At 42.4% G+C, this 20,296-nt stretch overlaps 3 protein-coding genes across 16 annotated transcripts in view; 1 reads left to right on the forward strand and 2 right to left on the reverse strand.

Annotated features, from left to right (window-relative positions):
• The window catches only part of ptk2aa (protein tyrosine kinase 2aa), a 54,724-nt gene extending 48,553 nt beyond the window's left edge, over nt 1-6,171 (forward strand). For all 11 annotated transcript variants that reach the window (XM_086178393.1, XM_086178388.1, XM_086178396.1 and 8 more), the window contains 7 exons: nt 59-121; nt 439-478; nt 841-944; nt 2,480-2,635; nt 2,736-2,816; nt 3,852-3,937; nt 4,601-6,171. In XM_086178393.1, coding sequence (XP_086034519.1) covers nt 59-121; nt 439-478; nt 841-944; nt 2,480-2,635; nt 2,736-2,816; nt 3,852-3,937; nt 4,601-4,727 — 657 coding nt within the window. In that variant the 3' untranslated portion in view covers nt 4,728-6,171. The remainder of the gene's footprint in view (nt 1-58; nt 122-438; nt 479-840; nt 945-2,479; nt 2,636-2,735; nt 2,817-3,851; nt 3,938-4,600) is intronic.
• A 200-nt stretch (nt 6,172-6,371) lies between these two features.
• rplp1 (ribosomal protein lateral stalk subunit P1) lies at nt 6,372-9,338 on the reverse strand. Its single transcript, XM_086178397.1, has 4 exons — nt 9,125-9,338; nt 8,219-8,293; nt 6,826-6,937; nt 6,372-6,533 (listed from the first exon to the last, which is right to left on the reverse strand). Exons 1-4 carry the CDS (start codon nt 9,194-9,196, stop codon nt 6,451-6,453), a joined length of 342 nt encoding a protein of 113 aa, XP_086034523.1. The 5' UTR covers nt 9,197-9,338; the 3' UTR covers nt 6,372-6,450.
• Nucleotides 9,339-9,627: 289 nt separating this feature from the next.
• clptm1l (CLPTM1 like) lies at nt 9,628-20,051 on the reverse strand. 4 transcript variants are annotated; one of them, XM_086178402.1, is made up of 20 exons: nt 19,735-20,051; nt 19,367-19,483; nt 17,790-17,955; nt 17,024-17,249; nt 16,773-16,867; nt 16,167-16,356; nt 15,860-16,059; nt 15,581-15,659; nt 15,072-15,189; nt 14,895-14,989; nt 14,488-14,572; nt 13,938-14,041; nt 13,720-13,785; nt 13,289-13,339; nt 12,969-13,051; nt 12,846-12,880; nt 12,683-12,738; nt 11,730-11,774; nt 11,485-11,600; nt 9,628-11,403 (listed from the first exon to the last, which is right to left on the reverse strand). In XM_086178402.1, exons 4-20 carry the CDS (start codon nt 17,186-17,188, stop codon nt 11,319-11,321), a joined length of 1,668 nt encoding a protein of 555 aa, XP_086034528.1. In that variant the 5' UTR covers nt 17,189-17,249; nt 17,790-17,955; nt 19,367-19,483; nt 19,735-20,051; the 3' UTR covers nt 9,628-11,318. The 4 variants fall into 4 exon arrangements, with proteins under 4 accessions (XP_086034528.1, XP_086034527.1, XP_086034525.1 ...); XM_086178401.1 differs by lacking the exon at nt 19,367-19,483; XM_086178399.1 differs by lacking the exon at nt 19,367-19,483 and having other exon boundaries at nt 19,697-20,051.
• Nucleotides 20,052-20,296: the final 245 nt, after the last annotated feature.

Genomic DNA, 20,296 nt, shown 5'->3' on the forward strand with positions numbered 1-20,296 from the left:
TCAATTTTTGCATTTTTCACTTGCTGTGCTTAGTTTTCATTTTTTGTCTTCCCTGCAGAAGGCAGAGTCAAGAAACAGCAGAGGAAGCATCGAGCGGGAGGACGGCACGTTACAAACTCCGGTCTGTATTGACAATCCCTGTCTTGCAAGTGATCTTCTCTTCACACACGTTTGGTAAAACAGTGGGACAAGGTCATTTAAAGAACAGCTAAACGGGAGTGAAAGCGGAGGGCAGAAAAGAGGAGTGATGCAATTAAGGAACTTCAGGAGGGGAAGCTCTTCTTCTCCAAAGCACCTTTGTTTTCTTTGAGTCTGCCTGCGCTCATGACCACATAGGGCTCACAGCAGCATTAAACCCACTGGCCGGAACCCAGAGGATAATGTTGCTTCTGTTTGACCTGCTGTGTCTTTTTTTTTTTTGTTTTTCTTTCTGCGCAGGGTGGAAGCCAACACATCTACCAGCCCGTCGGGAAGCCAGGTGAGAGAACACTTTTGTCCACGGTTTCAGGCAAAAAGTGAAAGTAGCTATTTTAAATGTCTGAATTGTTAGCATTGTATGTTTTTTTCCTGATATAAAATATCTGTATAGTGTGACAGTCGATATTATGTTTTAAAATGTCATAATATTGACTATGTTTGCTGGTCTGCATCATAACAGAAAACTGCTGTTTCGTGTTTCACCTTGGGATTTAGACAAAATATGAACAATCCAATGAGCTCCAAACTGTTGGATGCATAAGAATAGATAATAGAAAGTCATATGGTCTGAATTTGTTTTTTTTTTTTCTTTAGCTCACTCTTCATCTCCTTATGCTGACATTAGGATTATTTGCTTTTCAGAGCATGTGGCTCCTCCTAAAAAGCCACCACGCCCGGGGGCCCCCTGTCACCTGGGAACCCTGTCCAATCTCACCCCTGTGGACAGCTACAATGAGGGGGTCAAGGTATACAGAGCTCTCACTTTTAAAAGGCGATCCGACAACAATCTCATAAACCTGTTTCAGAGGGCAGAATTCCTCCAAGATGTCATTTGATTACATGCATGTCGAGTTTTGGCGGTTTTTAATGGGTTATGACGACGACGCCCGGCTATCAGAATCTTCGCTATGCCGATGGGTTGCATGTTGTGCCATATCATGCACTTCTCTGGTTGGCTTTGGCCTAATGTGCTGTCCCTCTTGTCTCCCCTTCTGCCTCCTACTCCTCCCCCAAACATCTATTTTCATTTTGTAACCGTCCTGCTGCTTGTCCACCAAACTCCTTTGCCTTTCCACCACTCACACTCTATATTTATCTCCAACCTGTCCGCTACACAACCCTACCTCGCTCTCCTCACCACGACCTCCCCCATAGCCGTGGAGGGTAAGCTGATTTTTGTGTGCCCGTCATCATCGGTACGATCGTAATAGTCCTCCATTAGTGGCCGAGAATCTTCATCCGTAAATTATTTTTCTTCACCAGAGGCGGAACTGAAAAGTTCTGTCAGCATTTTTGAAACATGAGACGTGAATACAATGTTCACACTGTTCCAACATTTAATACCTGAAGACTTATGATGAGCAAAAACATCTCTGGTGAGGAAAAATGTAAATGTTTAAAATCTGTAGTATTTTAGTCAACTGGATTCATGAGCTTCTATTGTTTACTAAATAAGGGTGTGGTGCAGCAGAAACATGCTCAACTGGCCGTCATATCGACTTTGTAATAACGTCATTGTCTATTCTTTCTGTTTATGTTAAATTTTCCATTGTTATTTTTTATTTTAGTCTTTGATTCAATTTTTTTATTTATAATGCTATGCAAGGAAAATTAATTCAATTTTTAAAATCTTTCTCAAGTGTCATATTTTTTTTTTGTTTTTTGGCCGTGTTTGATAGCCACTGCACCACATAGGTTTTAAAAGTCTGGTAGCTTCAATCCGCTAGATAGTTCAACATTAACACAACTCGTATTGAGCGATTTTTATGACGTCCACTTGGCAGTAGATTCTTATAAATCTGACATTACACACCATCAGCTTTGCTGAAGGCTTTTTTGGGCATGCTTGAAAAATGCCATTTTCTTGCTTGCCCCACGCTACGGATAGTTCATGTCTGATTTGTCATTTGGACGGAAACTATCGCTAATTGCGGGTTGAAATTGTTGTTTTGTCACTAAACAGCTGGCTCACAATCCTGTCATCCCACTGAACTAACTCATCATAGCGCCTGGAACTACAACAATTCCATTATATTTAGAGGGGTGTGTGTTCTTGTGTGTGCGCAAACATAGTTGTCCTGTTATCGTTTTGTGTTATGAAATACAACCACCTAGTGTCGTCTGTATGTAATTACAGCCACATAATTCCAACACTAGTTATGCCCCTCTGTAGATCGTTACAGATGTTATTCGTCGTGTTTCATTGTCAATATTTACAGCTGAAATTTAGTTTCTTGATGACCAATGCTGATTTTGGTCCTTCACCTCCTCACCGTTCCAGTTACAACCCCAAGAGATCAGTCCGCCGCCCACTGCCAATCTGGACCGCTCCAACGACAAAGTGTATGAAAACGTGACGGGGCTGGTTAAATGTGTCATTGAGATGTCCAATAGGATTCAGCCTGCTGCTCCAGAGGAGTACATCCCGTTGGTCAAGGTGGGCCATGCCGATAACAGCTCCAACCGTGTCGAGCGAAAAAGATGGTTCGATTTAGAGAGAGAGATGCGATGACGCGTGTTATCCGTGTGTCCGGCAGGAGGTGGGTCTGGCACTGAGGACGCTTCTGGCGACAGTTGATGAAACGATCCCTGTGTTACCAGCCAGCACGCACAGAGAGGTGAACTCATAAATACACAGACGCACACATAGTTGGCCTCCTAAGCTGCCCTCTCCAGGTACACAGGTCATGTTACTACCTATTTTGAGACACTTTAAAAACCAGTGTGAAGGAAACCTCCTGGCTGTAGCATTAACAAGCTCCATGTTGCAGGACTAAACATGGATATTTTATAATTTAGGTAATAATAAGTATGTTTTAAGTAAGAAATGTGTTCAAAATATCAAAGGAATTTCTTTGTACTTAGGCCAAAATTCTCTTGCATCTCCTTACTGTTGAATTTCCAATTTACAGTCTTATAAACCATATGTCTTTGAAGAAACATTTTGTTTCAAAATCTAAAAATATGATCTCTCTGCCCCAGGGCTTTTCACAGTATGTTTAACTACGTATTTTCAAGGCCCAAAGGCTGATTATATCATGTTAAGTTGTTTTTAGAAGGTTAAATATCAGTTTCCAGTGACATCTGGTGGACTTTTTTGGAAATTGCAGCCCCTTGTCCCCCAAAGTAGCCTGCATTGTCAGACATATTCTGAAAATATTTCTAACAGAAGTTAATCAAAGCTCCAGCACATATTTAGATTTAGAATATATGATCAAAAAGCATCATTGATACCAACAAGGAATGAATGGAAAAAAAACATCAAGGGTTGTGTTAAATTTGGTTAAGAGATAACCCTTGTCACTTTTCCCCCTGGGTTTAATTCTGCCTTTCCAAACCTGACAGCAGGAGGAATTTCTCTGGACGGCTGCCCTTTGTCATCCCCATGTTGACACTTTTAACGTAGTTGCTGATCAGTGTGGTTACTTCTAACCTGAAGTCACTACCAAATATATATATATAAAAAAAAAGACACTTAACAAGTAGGTGAAAGAAATGAAAGAATGAGCAATCTGCAAACAACAGATGTGTTTGTCTCCCCCATTTTGGTTCAACCTGCAGATATGATACATTTTTACACACTAAACCTTTTAAGTTTGGATTGTTATGAAGTATGTGTGATGGAAGTGTGATGTTTTTCTTCCGTCTGAAAGATCGAGATGGCCCAGAAGCTGCTGAATTCCGATCTGGCAGAGCTGATAACCAAGATGAAACTGGCCCAGCAATACGTGATGACCAGGTGAGAGGAGCCGCACCCTGCTTTGGTTGGGGGGACCAGAAGAAACAAATAATTCATATTCTGTTAACTTTTAGAGGGATCTGAGTGAGACAAATAAGGATTTACTTTGTACTTAAGACCTGAAAACACTTGATAGCCTTAACCTTGACAATTTATATTTTATTGCATTTCTTATTCTCCCCCCATCCTACTATTATCTATTATTGTTATGTTTTTGCTTGAAACTGGCACAACAATGTCCTTCGGAATAAATAAAGTTGTTCTCATCTCTCATCTCATTAATTTAACAAAAAACATTCCAAATGGGCCTTAAGATATGCAAATTGTGACCAGAACTTGGAGTGAAAAAATTGTATTGCTCAAATTTTAACTAATATAATAGCATCATATTAAAAAAATATATAAAAACTAAAAAAACACATATTGCAAACACTACCAGTATCAATTTACAATGAGAAACATATTAGAAATAGAATTATCTTAAAACGTTTCAAATAAATTGATCAAATACATTTTGGCCTGTAAAAGGGGAAAAAAAAAAAACTATCAAAATAAAAAATTCCCCGAGAGTAACTTCATGAATGACTCAAGTACAAACTCTCTGTTTAAAGATGTATAAATTCATTTTTGCAAATCATCATATAATGTTCATCCTGTGCTCAGTTTACAGAAGGACTACAAGAAACAGATGCTAATGGCAGCTCACGCCCTCGCCGTTGATGCCAAGAACCTGCTGGACGTCATCGACCAATCGCGGCTCAAGATGATCACCAACGCCTGCTCACATTAGTTAGGGATTAAAATGAAAGCCAGGGGTTTCTTCAGCAAGCAATGGGACAAAAAGGGGGATCTGTTGCCATGGGGACAGAGTCCCCCTCATCCAATTAGAGGAGAGAGTGCGGCGATGATGATGGACAGCAGATGTGACTGACTGAAACAATCAACTTCCTCAAACACTCCTGCATCTTTGTCTCTCCAGTGAGTCACGTTTGGGTTAATATTGTATGATTTTGTACTTCGGTCGTATTATTTACTTTTGTATTCAGTTAAAGTTCTCCTTTCTGATGCCACATATCCTCAACAAATGCCCTTTCTTTAACCTTTGGGAGGCAAAAAAGGACTGTTTCAAAAACCCACCGGCCACATGAAGGACTGCAAGGACATTTTGGTGACTAGCCACACCAAAATAATGCCAAAAACACAAACACAGATACATCAACTGGAACCTGAAGAGCCAGAACAAAGAGGAGAATGAAGATATGTGATCTTGTTTTAAATGCGCCTTTATATCTTGACTATCTTCTAGCTCTGTATCTCCACAGTTCGTCTTGCCTGTATGTATGTCTTTCTCTTCAAGTGTTTAGACAACACACACACACAAACACACAGCTAAAAACTCTTGTATTTTTGTGTCATCTTCTTTCATCCCGTCTCCAGATGGTTCACAGGTGACTGGAGCCGCTGCCTGAAAGTGTTAACTATGGAGACTACATGTCGAAGAACGAAGTTTTATTTTTTTTTTATGGAATAGAAAATATAAAGAGAAGCCACAGGTTGCTCTGTAAGTTATCTACACAGTAAATATACAAAGATGCTATATTTTAACACGTCTCAGATGCAGGAGGTAGTGAAACTGCAGACAAATTCATATTACCGTACAAGAAGTCGCCCCATGCCAAAAGAAGTAGTCTACTAGAAGGGGAACATGTTGTGACAGTGCTTTCTATCTGATAAACCAGATTATTTCCTATTTTCCACAGCGTAAAAAAAGAAAAATCCCGAAGGCTTTTGTTTGCTTTATGTTGAATCTGAACATTTTGAACTCGTTACGATTCTAGGTTTTGTTCATTTCTTTGCTTCACTCAAATACATCATGTGAGTCAGCTAACTGCAAAGCGCAGAGTATTGTCAAAGCATTAACACATTATTTATGAGCCGACTTCTTTGATGGAACCGCTGGATGGGTTTAACAATTTATAATTGGGAAACCTCTCAAAGCTTCGAATTCTAGACTTCAGGCAGAAATGGGTAAGAACTGTTTCACTAGACCTGGAAGTTGGGCTGATCTGAATATTTAAGTCATTGTGTTCTCCACTATTTATAGCACTGTATTTTCTACCTTTTAGTCCCCCTCAACACTGACACATTTACCCCCCACCCTGAGGTGAGCAGTGCTCTCAGGAAAGCATCACATGTACAGTTGCTTAAACCAGGCAAATAAAATACTGCCGCCATTTTTTTCCAAGGTCTTATTTTTGATCCTGATGTATTTCAAAGCTGTTTTCCCAATCTGACTAAACCGGTCACTGAGACTGCTGTTTGTTTAATGCTTTAAATTATTGTTCCTGTTGGAACTGGTCTTCATGACTTCAGTTTTACAGTCCAGTTGAGCTTCAGTCAAACGAATGACTTTAGATACAAACCAGGCAGCAAATGCAGTTTTTTTCCTCTTTTTAATTGCCATTTACACAGAACTGCAGTTGACTGTGAAAATAACGTTTTTTAAAAACAGTTTAGTCAAAGAGACCGAAGCCCATGTCATCATCGGACTCCTCGGACTCTTCCTTCTTCTCCTCTTTCTTCTCTTCCTCCTTGGCTGCAAGGGAAAAAGACATTTGAGATTTAAGTCAATGTAGAATTCACATGCAATTCATCTTTATCCCTTTAGAGTATTAAGATTTACTGGAGTTGAGTCTGAGGTGCCCCCCCCCCCCCCCCCCCCCGCCAAGACCCAAAGGACTGAGCAGGACTAGTAAATGGGTACGACCGTGAGATGGATCCTGTCAGAAGTCTGTGTAGGTAAACCTCCAGTGCTGAATCTGATCAAAACTAGGCGATTGCTGAAAAATAAGATGCAGCCTCTACTTGGTGCAGTTGTGTTCATTTACCTGGGGCGTCTCCGGCCGCAGATGCTCCTGCAGCGGCGGCCCCGGCTGGGGCCGCACCACCACCAGCTCCAACGTTGCAGATCAGGCTGCCGATGTCGATGCTGGAGAGGGCCTGACAACACAACAGTTACATCTGTTACATCGACATTTCAAACAGATTCAACGAGCACGGTTTGATATTTGATGACACTGGCCCATCTGAAGTATTCCACCACAGGCAATAATAATTACAATAGATTTGAGTGATGTTTGTAAAATAAAGTGGGGCTTCATTCCATTCTGTCAACTGAGAATGCTCAGAGAACACTCGTTTCATGATTCAGTGTTAACATTTTATTATTGAATAGGAGCAGACAATTCACAATGACAAGACACTATTCGAAGGGTGCACCTCAACGCAAAAGAAAAATATAATTTGACATCTTTAATGTAAACAATCCAGTCAAGTTCATCTCTTCCCTGTAATGAGGCTCTCTCGGTTTTGGAACATAATGCAGGGTGTTTACGTTTAGAAATCAGTCTTAGACCACTAGACCCCCTTCACCACTTCTGGGATCCAGACATTTTTATATTCAGTCTTCAACATAAAGCAAGATTCAACTATAGCCCCAGAATGCACTGTTAATTCAATTCAAATGAGCCTGAAAGTGACAATGTGACCATCTTGTGGGTCAGAGCAGGAATGGCTGTTGAAAAGTCACAGATCCAGAAAACGGGCTACCTAAATGATGCAAAAACATGCCCAGCATCTACTTGGTACACCACCTTGGAGGTATGTGTCAATTCTCTTGTGTCTTGACATTAAAATTACAGGTTAGACTATGTGATGGGGGCTCCGGATGCAAAACAACCTTTTTTGGTTCCATCATCCTATTTCAGGTAAAAAAAAATCCCGACAGATTAACAGACTCACCACCCACATCTTTTCCCCTTTTCCCTTCAGGGATCGCCACTGCAGATCAACCTTCTCCATCTAACCCTATTCTCTGTATCCTCCTTTCTCACAACATCCACAGATCTTCTCTTTGGTCTTCCTCTAGACCTCCTGCCTGGTAGCTCTAATTCTAGCATCCACCAATCAATATATTCACTATTCCTCCACTGTACATCTCAGTCCTGCATCTCTGACCTTCTCTTCAAACATGTGCTGTCCCTCTGATGGATTCTTCCTGGTCACTCCCAAAGGTAACCTCAACATCTTTTCATCGTCTCGACCATACAACATCGCTGGTCATCACTGTCTTGTACACCTTTCCTTCTGGTGGATACCCCTGACACTTTTCTCCAGATTGACCGACAGGGCGTTAATTGTCTATGTTCTTGTCGAAGGAATCAGGTTGAGGTAATTAACGACATTAAGGCATTTAGTGTTTGAGTCTATATTGTAACTCACCTTAGCGAACAGGCTGGGCCAGAAAGGCTCTACAGTCACTCCTGCAGCCTTGATCAGAGCGTTCAGCTTGTCCTCCTACAAGAAAAAAAATGTTTAACTTTACTTTTCTCATATTTAAACAAATGCGCAGGCTAAATGAATGTTAGCTATAACGGCTTAAAGCTATAACCAGTTGGTTCACTCAATAGTATAGCTTGACCATGTGATAACCAATGATGAATGTTTTTGTTTATAGAAAATCTTAGAGGAATAACAAAAACATTTCTTTTCAGATACGGTGTTCAGTTCTGTTATGGATCAATATCAGCTGTACTTTGGTCCTCAGACTGACATTTGCAGACGACGTAATGAAAAACTTTGCTGTGGAGCATCCACGTGGACGCAAACGTCAGAAAACGAAACGTTTTCAAGTAAATATGTGGCATCAATATCCCGATCAGGGAGGGCTGAGGAAATAACGATTGATAACTTTCCTCGCTGTTTTACGTTTTTAGTAAAATCGGATTTCGAGGTTACATTACAAGCACATGCTAGCACCTGTCACAAGTAGAGCTGTAAATGACAGAATCTTGAGACTTCAGTAATACTGGACCTTATTTAAAAGCAAGTATCCGATTGAGACTTCAATGATTAGTTTAATCCAAAATATGGTCCAGCTATAAGGTCTTCACACTTCCTGGTGAGTAAAGCTAGCCTAGCATTAGCATGGCGTCCCGTTGGCCGGTAACGTGGGTCTGATCAGACTCCAAACTTAAACTAACAGTATTTACACGGTAGTAAATCATTTACGGGCTACATCAACGCATTACTGTTTATTTCTTCAATAGATTTCCAGCTTCAAGTTTATATTCCGGGTCACCCTGTGAACCGAGTGGGGGGGGGAGGGGGTCTGAACCGCGGACTTACGGTGACGGTGACTTCATCGTCGTGGAGGATCAGAGCGGAGTAAATGCAGGCGAGTTCAGACACAGAGGCCATTGCGAAGGAGAGATTTTGTGTTTGCGGAGTCGGATGCCTAAAAATGACGGTGCTAGTCGCCGGATTACGGGCCTTAGCTTCAGCTGAAGAACCAAGCACCTTAGGCACGTTGACTTGCTAGAGCGGAAAGGGAGAGAGTAGGCGGGAGCTTGGTCTTTATACTTTACGTCAAATGCGTGCTGGTGACGACATGACGCTCAGGAAGTGACGACAGACGTAATCGGGCGCGAAAACCTTCCCCTCTGGCACTTAAAATGAAATCCCAAACCAGAAACACATGGTAATATATTGGCAAAGTAAGAGCTATCAAAATAAAGGAAAAAAAAAGAGGAAAGAAAAAAAGAAGAAAGATTTGATAGAGATTACCAAAACAATTACTGTATATGAGGAATTTGTTCTGTAATTTCTAATATCAAAATAAATGACTTGTGTTCGGTCAGTCAGTTTTATTACATGGCAATCATTTAAACACAAATGACAACAATCAAAACCGTTTCCCGTCAAATCCCTGCAGGCCGCTTTCGCAAAGCAGCGGAGGCTCTTCTTGGACAAGCATTACCCCGAAATCTTTTCTGTTTTGAAAAACCTGTGAGGTCCCCGGGCACGGCAGGAGGAACAGAAAGGTGACAACTGAGTGAGTTCTGATAAAGTAATACTTTCTTCACGTCATTACCTTGGGCAGTCACCGTCCTCCGGGGCATGTCAATTACTTACTTGAAAACAAGTGGACTGTCGGTGGTGACCGCACAAAACTTCCCATTTGGCACCAAAAACATTTTATTGGCCCTGATATAAAGGAAAAAAATATACTAAAAATGAAAAAAATACTCCAGACGATTAAAACTACCAAGCTGAAAAAGTGAAAGAAAAATTGTATTTCAGTTGTGCATTCCTGCGTAAAACCAAGGGGAAAAAACTGCAACTGGCCTGAACATTATTGAGATTGTGACCTTTGCTAGCAACGTCTCCATGGCAACAAATCCTTAATTGGCAAATTGAATTTTAAAGCGTCTGATTTAGAATTTCACACAATCGTTCTATACTATTCTATCCTATTTCAGGGCCACTTTTAAAAGACAAAACAAACCGTATTTCTACTTTCCAAAAGCTTGACAAGCACCTCCTAATCCACCTTGATTTTGTTCCAGAAATAATGTTATATTTTTTTTGATAATTTAGTATTGAAAGAAAGTCCTCTTTTTCACAATTATTAAACAAATTAAGGACTTGGTTTGCGTCACTGCAATAATCTCATAAAGTCAAATCTCATTCGTCACTGCACAGAATTTCTCGCCCTCAGCAGTAAAAACAACCATCCTGAGAAATCAGCTGACATGAACGCCTGCTGTTGTGGCCCCAAGCTGCTTACTGAACTCACTCTCACTTATTTGGAATTTCTACACACACGAAAAAAAGCCAAAAAAAAAAAAAAAAAAAGGTGGAAAGTGATCACCCCCCCTTTTTCACATTGCAATTAAAATTCTGAAAATATAACATTTACAGTGATACTTAATAGACGATTTCACACTAAAAACAGTGATTGACTGATTTGATTTGTTGTTGTTTTGGGGGGTAAAGATAAGCTTTTTCGACATGAGTGACATATATGGTTTAGAGGGTTTTTGAGTTCCCACAACTGTCAATGTGAGAGGTGAGTAGTTGCGGTCTGACCTCTGTCCTTCCCAGACCGACCTGTGGTGAACTTTCTGCATCCACATTACACCCCGCCTGTTTCAAACCAATTACAAGCTCATGTGTCAAGGATGCTGTCAGTTTGGAATCAAGAAAAAAAAAAAAAAAAAAAAAAAATCCAGCTTACTCCTACTGGGTTTGCTTGTCCCTTTCACAAATACACATAACAAAAATACAAAAAGAAGCTTTGCAGAGGCTGACGCTGTGCAACATGGGACGGGATGAGTCCAAAACACAGACAAAAAAAAAAAGATTTCTAAAAAAAAAAAAAAAAGAAAAATCACAACTATGCTGATTCACCCTGTTCATTCACGATGAAGTGAGCGGAAGCAACATTTGTTTCCTGGTTTGTTTGGACCGGGTAACCAGCTCAGCCAATATTGGGTGAGAGAGGTGAACACCAGGGGGGGGCAGAGCTTGTCTTTCCTCTCTAGTCCTTGTGAGTCTTCCCTTTGGGTTTTTCGTCGTAAGATACACCGTACTCATTGACTCGGCTCTTGTCCACAGGGTACAGCCTGCGGGGAGGGGGAAGCAGCGTCAGTCCGAGTACGGTGCGTTGCGAAATATTAGATAAGTGTGTGTGTTGGTGTGCGTACCATCTCTGGTAGAGGTAAATAAGGAACACCACGTCATCTCTGAAACAGGCCAGTCTGTGGGAGGTCGGCATGGTGATGATGAAGGCAAACACATCGTCAATAAAGGTATTGAATGCCTGAGGAATGGGAGGGAAAAAAACAAAAAAATCAGAAATAAATTTGTTTCATACAAAGATTTATTTGACAGTAATCAGAATTCCAATGGAATTCAAAACATTTAAACTGAATTTCTGCTTTGTTTATACCTTGTACATAAACGCTTTCCAGGGAAGGTGGGCCACAGACTTCAGCTGGATGAAGAGCAGAGAAGAGAAGGTGAGTTAAATGCTGAAGTTATGAAAAACATGCTGGGACAGAAGCAAAATATATCATTCAAACAGGAAACCTTTTGCGTTACAATTCAGAAACACTACGTCAAGACAGATGTCCTCCTCTGCATCTGTATGCATGGGAGTGTTTCTGCACATGTTTGGGGATGGACAAGTGATCCATCCCCAATCCAACATGATTTCCCTGGAAGCCTTGTCAGTGGAGGCGTCGCAGGAATTGTTTTTCTCTGATTTTAACGAGATCTGAATGAGGCCGAGGGGAAAAAAACTCAAGAGGCCGATATTCTCACAACACGACTTCCTGTTTTCAGATCTGGATGCAGGACAAATACATATCATCTGAAATTGATTTTTTTCTGAAGGGCGTTCAGGTCTAAATGAGCTTCACTTGCTTTTCCGTAGTCTTTGTGAGATCAATCTAAAACAAATTTCACATTATTTCATAATGTGGAAAAACCGTTGGTCCCAAACATACAAGCACAGACAGGAGTGTCTGTTCTACTCCTCCGACAGGAATCAGGAGATGTTTCGCCCAAAGCCTTCTCTGTATCATGTACCATAAATTCCAGACTATAAGCCCCTACTTTTTTCGCATGTTTTGAATGCAGCGGCTTAAACAATGACGCGGCTAATTTATGGATTTTTTGGTGCTATCACGCTTCATGCCACCAAAACATTGAGCATCGTCGCACTGAAATTACCGTGAATTTAGTTTGCAGGGAGAAGACAAAGGTAGCGATCAGCTAACCGGTGCGGCTTCTATTCAGATGCGTTCAATAGTCTGTAAATTACAGTATATATACACTTTTTTTTTAATCTGTAAAAAAAAAAAAAAAAAAAAAGAAAGAAGCGAGCATTTGTGAACTTGCCTTGTAGTTGACAAACAACTGGGGAAGCATGAAGAGGAAGCCAAATGCATAAACACCTGCGATGGATGAGAGAGGACCTTACTGACCTTATTCATCTCTTAGGGCTACAAAAGGGGCTGAACGATGTGGACAAGTCAGGAAAAAGTAAAAGCCTGGAACCCACCGTTCACCAGACTGTTGATTAACCACGAGTACCAGCTGAGGAAGACAAGAGAGGTAGGCGATGAATGTGTGTGTTTGGTGTCGGACAAAGAACAATTGTGTCGTAGATCTTTGCGATCCCCACCTTTTGTATCGGAGGAATATTAGCGCGTACAGAGCACCCCCGATACACAGGGGGTACAGGAGGTATGACAGGTACTTCATGGCCTATGGAGACACACAGGTTCAGTGTTTGGTTATTATTCCCACAAAATACAGCATTTGATTTGAAGTTTCAACTTCAGCTTTATAGCTATGTGTCTAGACTGCTGCCGCTCAAGGTGAAATTATTGATTGGATTGAAATATTTCCAAGAAGAAGCACCATTAGTTCATTTTGTAGCTGAATTCTTATTTTCTTGTCAACTAAGAGTATCGTGGCCTCTGGTGTAGCGTCAGGACTCACCAGGGTGTCGTACTCCTCCGTCCTCCTCTCAGACTCATCCAGTTTGCCGAACTATGACACAGAAAAAAGGAGCGTGTGTGGATTACGTCGTTTTTTTTTTTTTTTTAGGGACACCGATAGTGTTCGGAGGTTAGGGAGCAAGGATAAGCCCTGTGGCCATATTATTAGAAACCCCTGGTCATCAATGGCGGATACCCTTTTAAGCAGGGGCTCCAGGAGACAAAGACATGGGTGGAGGGGGTGAGATGATGAGAGGAAAATGTCACCTGATGCCATTTTATACATTTTTCTTTGTCTGCTTTATAAATCTACTTTGTGCAAGCGGTTTGGGACAGAGTTACAGGCCAAAAAAATCAGCGAGTTTATTCCGAAGTATGAAGTCTATGTGTCGATACGGTTGGCGCTATACACACAGTTATATACACACGTACCAGGAATGTTGGTTTGCCTGCTTTCCAGAAAACCTGAATCTTGAAGGCCTTCTTCACTTTCCACACCTGCAACAACAATCCGCCGAGAAACATAAAACAACAAGTCACTCCAGGGAAGTTTCATTTGTTCTGGCAGAAGTGAGAGGTCTCAAAATATCCTTTGGTGATAATAATGTTCTGAATGCACGGCGGTCTGAGAGTTTGATGCGTTCGCTTACTTCGATGATGGAGCCGATGCCCGCCGGGATGAGTACGAGCAGGCTGGTCTGCTCGTCCAGTAAATAGAGGAAAATCACGATGGTGCTGAAACATCGCCACAGCACTGGAAGACAGAAGGTGTGCACCGGATGAATGCGCGTCGGGATCAAATGACGACCAGATTTACTAAACCGCTGAGACGCGGTAAAATGATCCGTCTCTCCCCTCAAATTCCTGTGCATTTGCGGGATTTCGGTGAATCATACAGCCCGCTCTGATGCTCGCCTAATCTCCTAATCCACTGATCATGTTGCTCGGATTTGGCAAATTGGGGATAGTGAAAAAATCAAAGAGAAGAATCCGTGACTCCATCTCTTGCTTGGCCGACCAGGAAGGGATCCGCATCATTCCTCCCCCGGGATGAAAATAGGGCCGAGGCCTCCTTTGAGGAACCTGCTTCCCCCCTGTTCAAGAGGGGAAACGCCTCTCGGCCCTGCAGGCCTTGTCCCCGAACGCCACGAGTCACCGAGCGGTAGGAGAAGGTAAAAGACGCTCTGCGATGTGACTCACCCGCTTTGCTCGACATTCCCACCATGCTCTTCTTCTGTTTCCAGAAGCTGATGTCGTTCTTAAAAGCCAGGAAGTCGAATAAAAGCTGGGAAAGAAGAACGTGATCCAGGTCAGTCATTTGGAGGAAATAAAAAACCCACGGCTCTGTTTTATGATAATTCCTAACTGAAGGAAACGTAACACCGCAAAATACTGATGTATGAGGGTGAAAGGGCGGATAAAATCAAGAAGAAATACATTTTCAAACAGGGGTTTCTGAGTTTTCTGATATTCACTCGCAACATGGAATATATTATCCTCTGTGCGGTCATGCTGGACGTGCCTTTAAAAGTTTTGCTTGGGATACAAGAATGACAAATCCGTCTTTCACATATCCTTGCGTTCTGCTGCGTGGAGCTCGAACTTACGTGGAAGGCTGCAACGAAGAAGGTCAGAGCCAAAAAGTACAGGTTGGTGTCGACGAAGATCCCTTTAATCTCGTCCGCATCCTTCTCTGTGAAACCTGCAACACACACGGTGCGTCAGAGGGGCGGGAACTCGTAATGTGTACTTCTGTGCGTGTGTGTGTGTGTGTGACGTCCTACCAAACTGCTGCAGAGAGTAAACTGCATCTTGCATGTGGATCCAGAATCTCAGTCTTCCCAGAGAGATTGAATCGTAGGAGATGGTCAGAGGAAGCTCCTTGGAGGTGCCGTTTATCTCCTACAAGACCACGAAAAAAAAGCGTACGTCATTCAATCCCAAAACCGAAGTTTCTTTTCCCAATGATGAGCTTCTGCGGGTTATATACAGGTCAGTCATGGCTGCTTATAATCTCATCCTGTCGTGTCACTTCTGGCCCTTTAGCTTTAATAACTTTTTAATTCCTTTTATTAAACTCCTCTATTTTAATTCTGAGATATTCAGCCCAGACACGTATTTGAATTAAATTAATCGAGGTCAGAAAGAGGCGCTGAATCTCAAGAAAACGAATCCGCCAGGACAGAGATATATATCGGCTCTGACTCTTCCTCTTGAAAATTTTCCGCCGTAAAATGACGTGACAGTTTATAACACCACGTGTTATTTTCTTTATTTGAAAGTCTGCGCTTACCACGAGATCCTTGACACGGTTGCTCAGCTCGTCGACAAAAAGCAGAGGTAGATACACCATCTTCTTACCGTTCTGGAACCTGAGACACAGAGAACACGAAGGAAAGGCGATTTCAGCATCAATCATCGAAAACAGGAAAGGCCTGATAAAAAATAAGTGAGAAATAGTCTTAAAATTTGCAAGGAGACAATAATGTATCGACTAGGGAAGCTTTATTGTCATTGCATAAAGCATCACACACAAGAAGAGATTACCCAGTACGCGTGTGTGTTATCTTACACTCTGAGGTATCTGTGTATGTCACTTGGAAGGTATTCTCTGTCAAACAGGAAGTGATCGCCGACGATGTTGAGCGTCAGACGGGAGCGCCAGTGGGCCACCGGGTGTTCGGAGGTGGAGGCTGCTTTATTTGCCGGCCCCCGACCGGCTCCGGCCTTTCCATCGCGTTGCTTCTTCTGCTGGGCTTCGTCTTCCTGACCCTGCGACGGAACAAAGATGAGAACTTACCGCTGTCTTTTCCCGCCAAACCACCAGGTAAGTGTGTGCCGGGCGGTATCGTTCTAAATAACTCCCATGTGGGTCATACCTGCATCTGATCCTCCCCGGATATGAGAGAGATTTCAGGTGGTTTGGGGACCATGTATGTGGTCAGCTGGGCCACCAAGTGGACCTGCCGTTCGTCCTGCCAGGGGTTGATGCCCGCCTGGTGCACAAACACCAGAGCGAACAAAGTTCCGTTGTTCCTGGTCTTCTTAGGGAGCGAGACGTTCACTATCCTGAGAAGAAAAAAATATACTTTTGTTCTTGCAAAATGCAACAAGGAGGTCCGGGCGAGGTTTTCCAACCATCCATCTTCTACCGCTTATCGGGGTTGCGGGGAAGCTGGAGCCTGTCCTCGCTGCCATTGGGTGAGAGGTACAACCCTCGCAGGGCCACAAATACAGACAGAGAACAATTCGCTCTTTCATTCGCAGGCTCGAGGAAATTTTCCCCGTTTTCCAATTAATAAGCTGCATGTTTTTGGACCGTGGGAGGAAAAATGGAGAACCAGACGGAAACCCACGGAGAGCATGCAAACGCCACACAGAAAGAACCCCGTCTTGGAATCGGACCACGGTCCGGGGTGAGGTTTAAATAAGATTTTCCTGTCTAATAAACCGAATCGTCCTTCATGCCTACAAATCCTACCAACCTCTCAAACTTGTTGTTGATGTCAAAGTTCTCCTCCTTGTGGATCAGAGTGTGTCCTCCGTCTGCGTTCGGCCGTTGCGCGGCGTAGATGCTCAGCTGGTCGTCGGAAAGGGAAAAAAAATAAAAAAATAAATGGTGTGTTTCTACAGTGGGGAGTTATGGATGTGTAACACAATCTTTGACGGTTGTTGAACGCCGCCTGATGAACTGTGACTGATTTTGCCCACAGGGAGAGCGTGCACCGCCGCTGACCTGCAGTTTTGGCTTCCCTGCCAGGAACGGTGTGATGCAGGTTTCCCGCTTGGGGTTGTCACAGGGCTTGGTGTAAACAATGCCGTACATCACCCAGCAGGTATGAAGCACGTACACCACAAACACCCCCACGATCAGGGTGGTGAAGGATGTCTTCAGGAACATTGCGGCGCGGTGGTCTAGCTGCTTTCGTCGCCCGTCTTAGCTGAGGAGCTGAGCCATGCGTCTGCAGACGGTCAAAGATGGAGAGGTCGGTCTGGTCATTTTGTATTACACCGACATTACGGATCAATACTTCATACCGAAAATATTTGATCAAGGTTTTTGTACAAACCTTCGATATAGGATTTGTGACGGCAATAACTTATTGCAACTGTGCTCACATATGAAAATATTTAAAAAGCCACGTCAATATGAATGGAGTCAAAATGATATATCATTGATACATTTTGCTGATTGGACTTTGCTATATATCGAAAAATATCAGACAATGCATCCATGATGTTTCTTTTTTAAAAATGGGGACCGATAGATTCGATGCAAGAAGCGGTGCCAAATCTCTACCGGGAAACACATTTCTGTTGGTGCAGGTAAATACTGCCCGGCTTTAGCGCGAAGCTTATCTTGAATTTCTTGTCGGCCTGATGGAGCTTGATGGAGCGTCTCATATTAGTCTGGATTCAGAGACACACAACGCCATGACAACAAGAGATCTCCCTTGCAGATAAGAGGCATGAGTCGGTCTCTCTTTTTCTGTTGGGCTCACCTCGATATAGCAGTGACAACCGGATACGTTTGCTCGGAGCTCAGCTGAGCTTAAGATCTCAGGGCTCTTCAAGCTCTTTTTCAATCCAAACTTCTAAAAGGCCTTTTACAGCTTTGTGCATGGCCACACACTGACGCTTGAACTCGCAGAGAGATTCACTCCCATCCTGTTGAAACACAGACAGGGACGCGAAAATACAAGAGCGAGGGTTAAGTGCCTTAAATGATTTTACACCCATTATTTCTGTCATTTATCAAGCAAAAGTTGAGAAAAGTGTTGTTGGTTTCTGACAGCCAAATGTGAGGTTTAAGCCGAGTTTCCTTCCTTTAAAAGAGCAAATTTGTCAGCGACTATCATTTGGAATGTTGTCCTCATTCCAAAACAAGTTCAACAACCCAGGCCATGGCACACATACTCAACAACTATGTTTCCGAGATATATCAAGTTAATTCTGTTAATTTGATGAGCCTTTCAAAGGATAGCAGGAAACGGGTAACAGGGGAGGCATCGCTGTTGGAGCCTGCTTATCTGTTTTCTGTCATTGTTAAGTATCAATTTCACTGACAATAGCTGTGGGGCTGGTACTGAGACATTATATTAGATGGCAGCCGAGGTGAAAAATGACATAATGTGTATCTGGACTTGTATCAGTGTGGTGGCATGTTAACATAACAAACTCAAAATGAGATTTGGTGGAATTTCTCTTAAAAGCGCAATGATGTTTTCACCGTGATTAAAAATGGCACAAAAAAAGTCCCAAACTTTGACAGTTGTTAAATTTCAGTTAGAATCTGAAATCTGGTTGACTTTATAACCCGACATTGGACTCAAAACCAACAAACAAATCAATGTCAGACAGTCTGGTTGTGTGAATGTTTACATTTGGGGGATGAATTTGGTCAATCACAGATACAACTCGGGACAGCACTGTCACAACCAGTATCAGGCTTCAGGATTCCAAGTGACACGACTGATCCCAAAAGCTGATGTGAGCATTACAAAATAAATGTCATTATTCTAACACACCCTCCTGAAACAATGTGCACCACAAACCCACTGCATCTGGTCCACATCATCCCATCAAACTTACTTTCCCTTTCCCGCCTCGTGCTTTCTGCATCAACTCCCACTCCTGTCAGAGGCCTCGATCAACCTTTCAGTGTTTTTATTCAGCGTTGTTCAATACTAATTAATTTCAAACACAAAGACAAAGCTCTCTGTGACAGCCACTATTGTTTATATTATATAAAGGATCTCACACATGGGCCTTCATTGGCCCCTTCAAGGTCCAAATTGTCTGCACTGTTGGCGCGGTCTTCGGCGCAGGGTCAGTTTGAAGCCAAAGCAAACGGAGAAACAAGCGTCAACAACACTGGGTGTCTGCTGTGCGGTGACAAATGCAGAATCACCCTGTTAATGATTCAGTTTTTCTAACATAATCGTGGATATAAATGCCGATAGAGACTTGTAAACCACCGCGACTGGCATATCCGGTCAGCTCTGCATTAGCTTATGTTACGCCACAACACTGAGCGATGGCTAGTTACACGTTTAGATATCAAACATTAAACACTCACACATCCACATGGTGTTTTCCAAAATACTTCCACATTTCGGATTGCTGAATATGTCGTTTTTTTCAGGATTATCTGTCGTCTGGCTGTCTTCGGGTTACCCGAAGCCCCCTTTTCTGCCTGCACTGGGATAAACTTCATGAAGTTGTCCGTATTTGCATAGTCACGGGCGAAACTCTTCCTGTGTGGAAGGCAGCTTTAGTCTATTCTGTGGTTTCCGCGTATGTATTAGTCTCAGTTGTAGAGGCATGAAATGGCATGTGTGATCAAAACAAATAATACGCAAACGTTAGAATGAAACACACCGGCGTTAACTAGCGGACTGTCACCAACCGGAGGCTGTCAGCTGGCTCATCCGCCCGGTCGCTCACCGATCGCCCCCGGTAATTGCTGCAAACCACATCGCTTCTTCGAAATCGTCCTCCGTGTTTTTAGCCGGAGACATCAACCGAGTTCTCCATACAGCGAAACGATGGCCAGAAAAAAATAGAAACGAATCAAGGGGGGGAAAAAGTCAACTGAAAGCGTGAGGTGGAATAAACGCTACTTCCGTCATTCACTTCCTGGTTTACTTCGCGAACGAGATTTGGGGTTACACTTATATCGCGAGACTGGTGTCAATGGTCCTTACACATACAGCTCTGCTTGCAACTTTGAGATTTACTTCAACTAATTTTTATTCAACAAATTCTCGCACAATTATTTTGCTGAAAGGAATCTAAAAACTGATGATACGCCAAATTATTTACAACATTTACAAACTCTAGTCAAAAATAACAACCAAAACTTTTATCAACAATCATTTTAGTAGTAAAATGAAATATCACAATATTTCAGATTAAAAAACATGATTAAAGTCTCAGTTAGACGATAGTCAACATATATTGTTGTATTGTCAAATTCCAGGAACACACATTTGGACCTTTAACAATG

The sequence above is a fragment of the Fistularia commersonii genome, chromosome 30, assembly GCF_037954325.1.
Source record: "Fistularia commersonii isolate RoL2024-O1a breed Wild chromosome 30, RoL_Fcom_v1.0, whole genome shotgun sequence".
NCBI classification, from domain to species: Eukaryota; Metazoa; Chordata; class Actinopteri; order Syngnathiformes; family Fistulariidae; genus Fistularia; species Fistularia commersonii.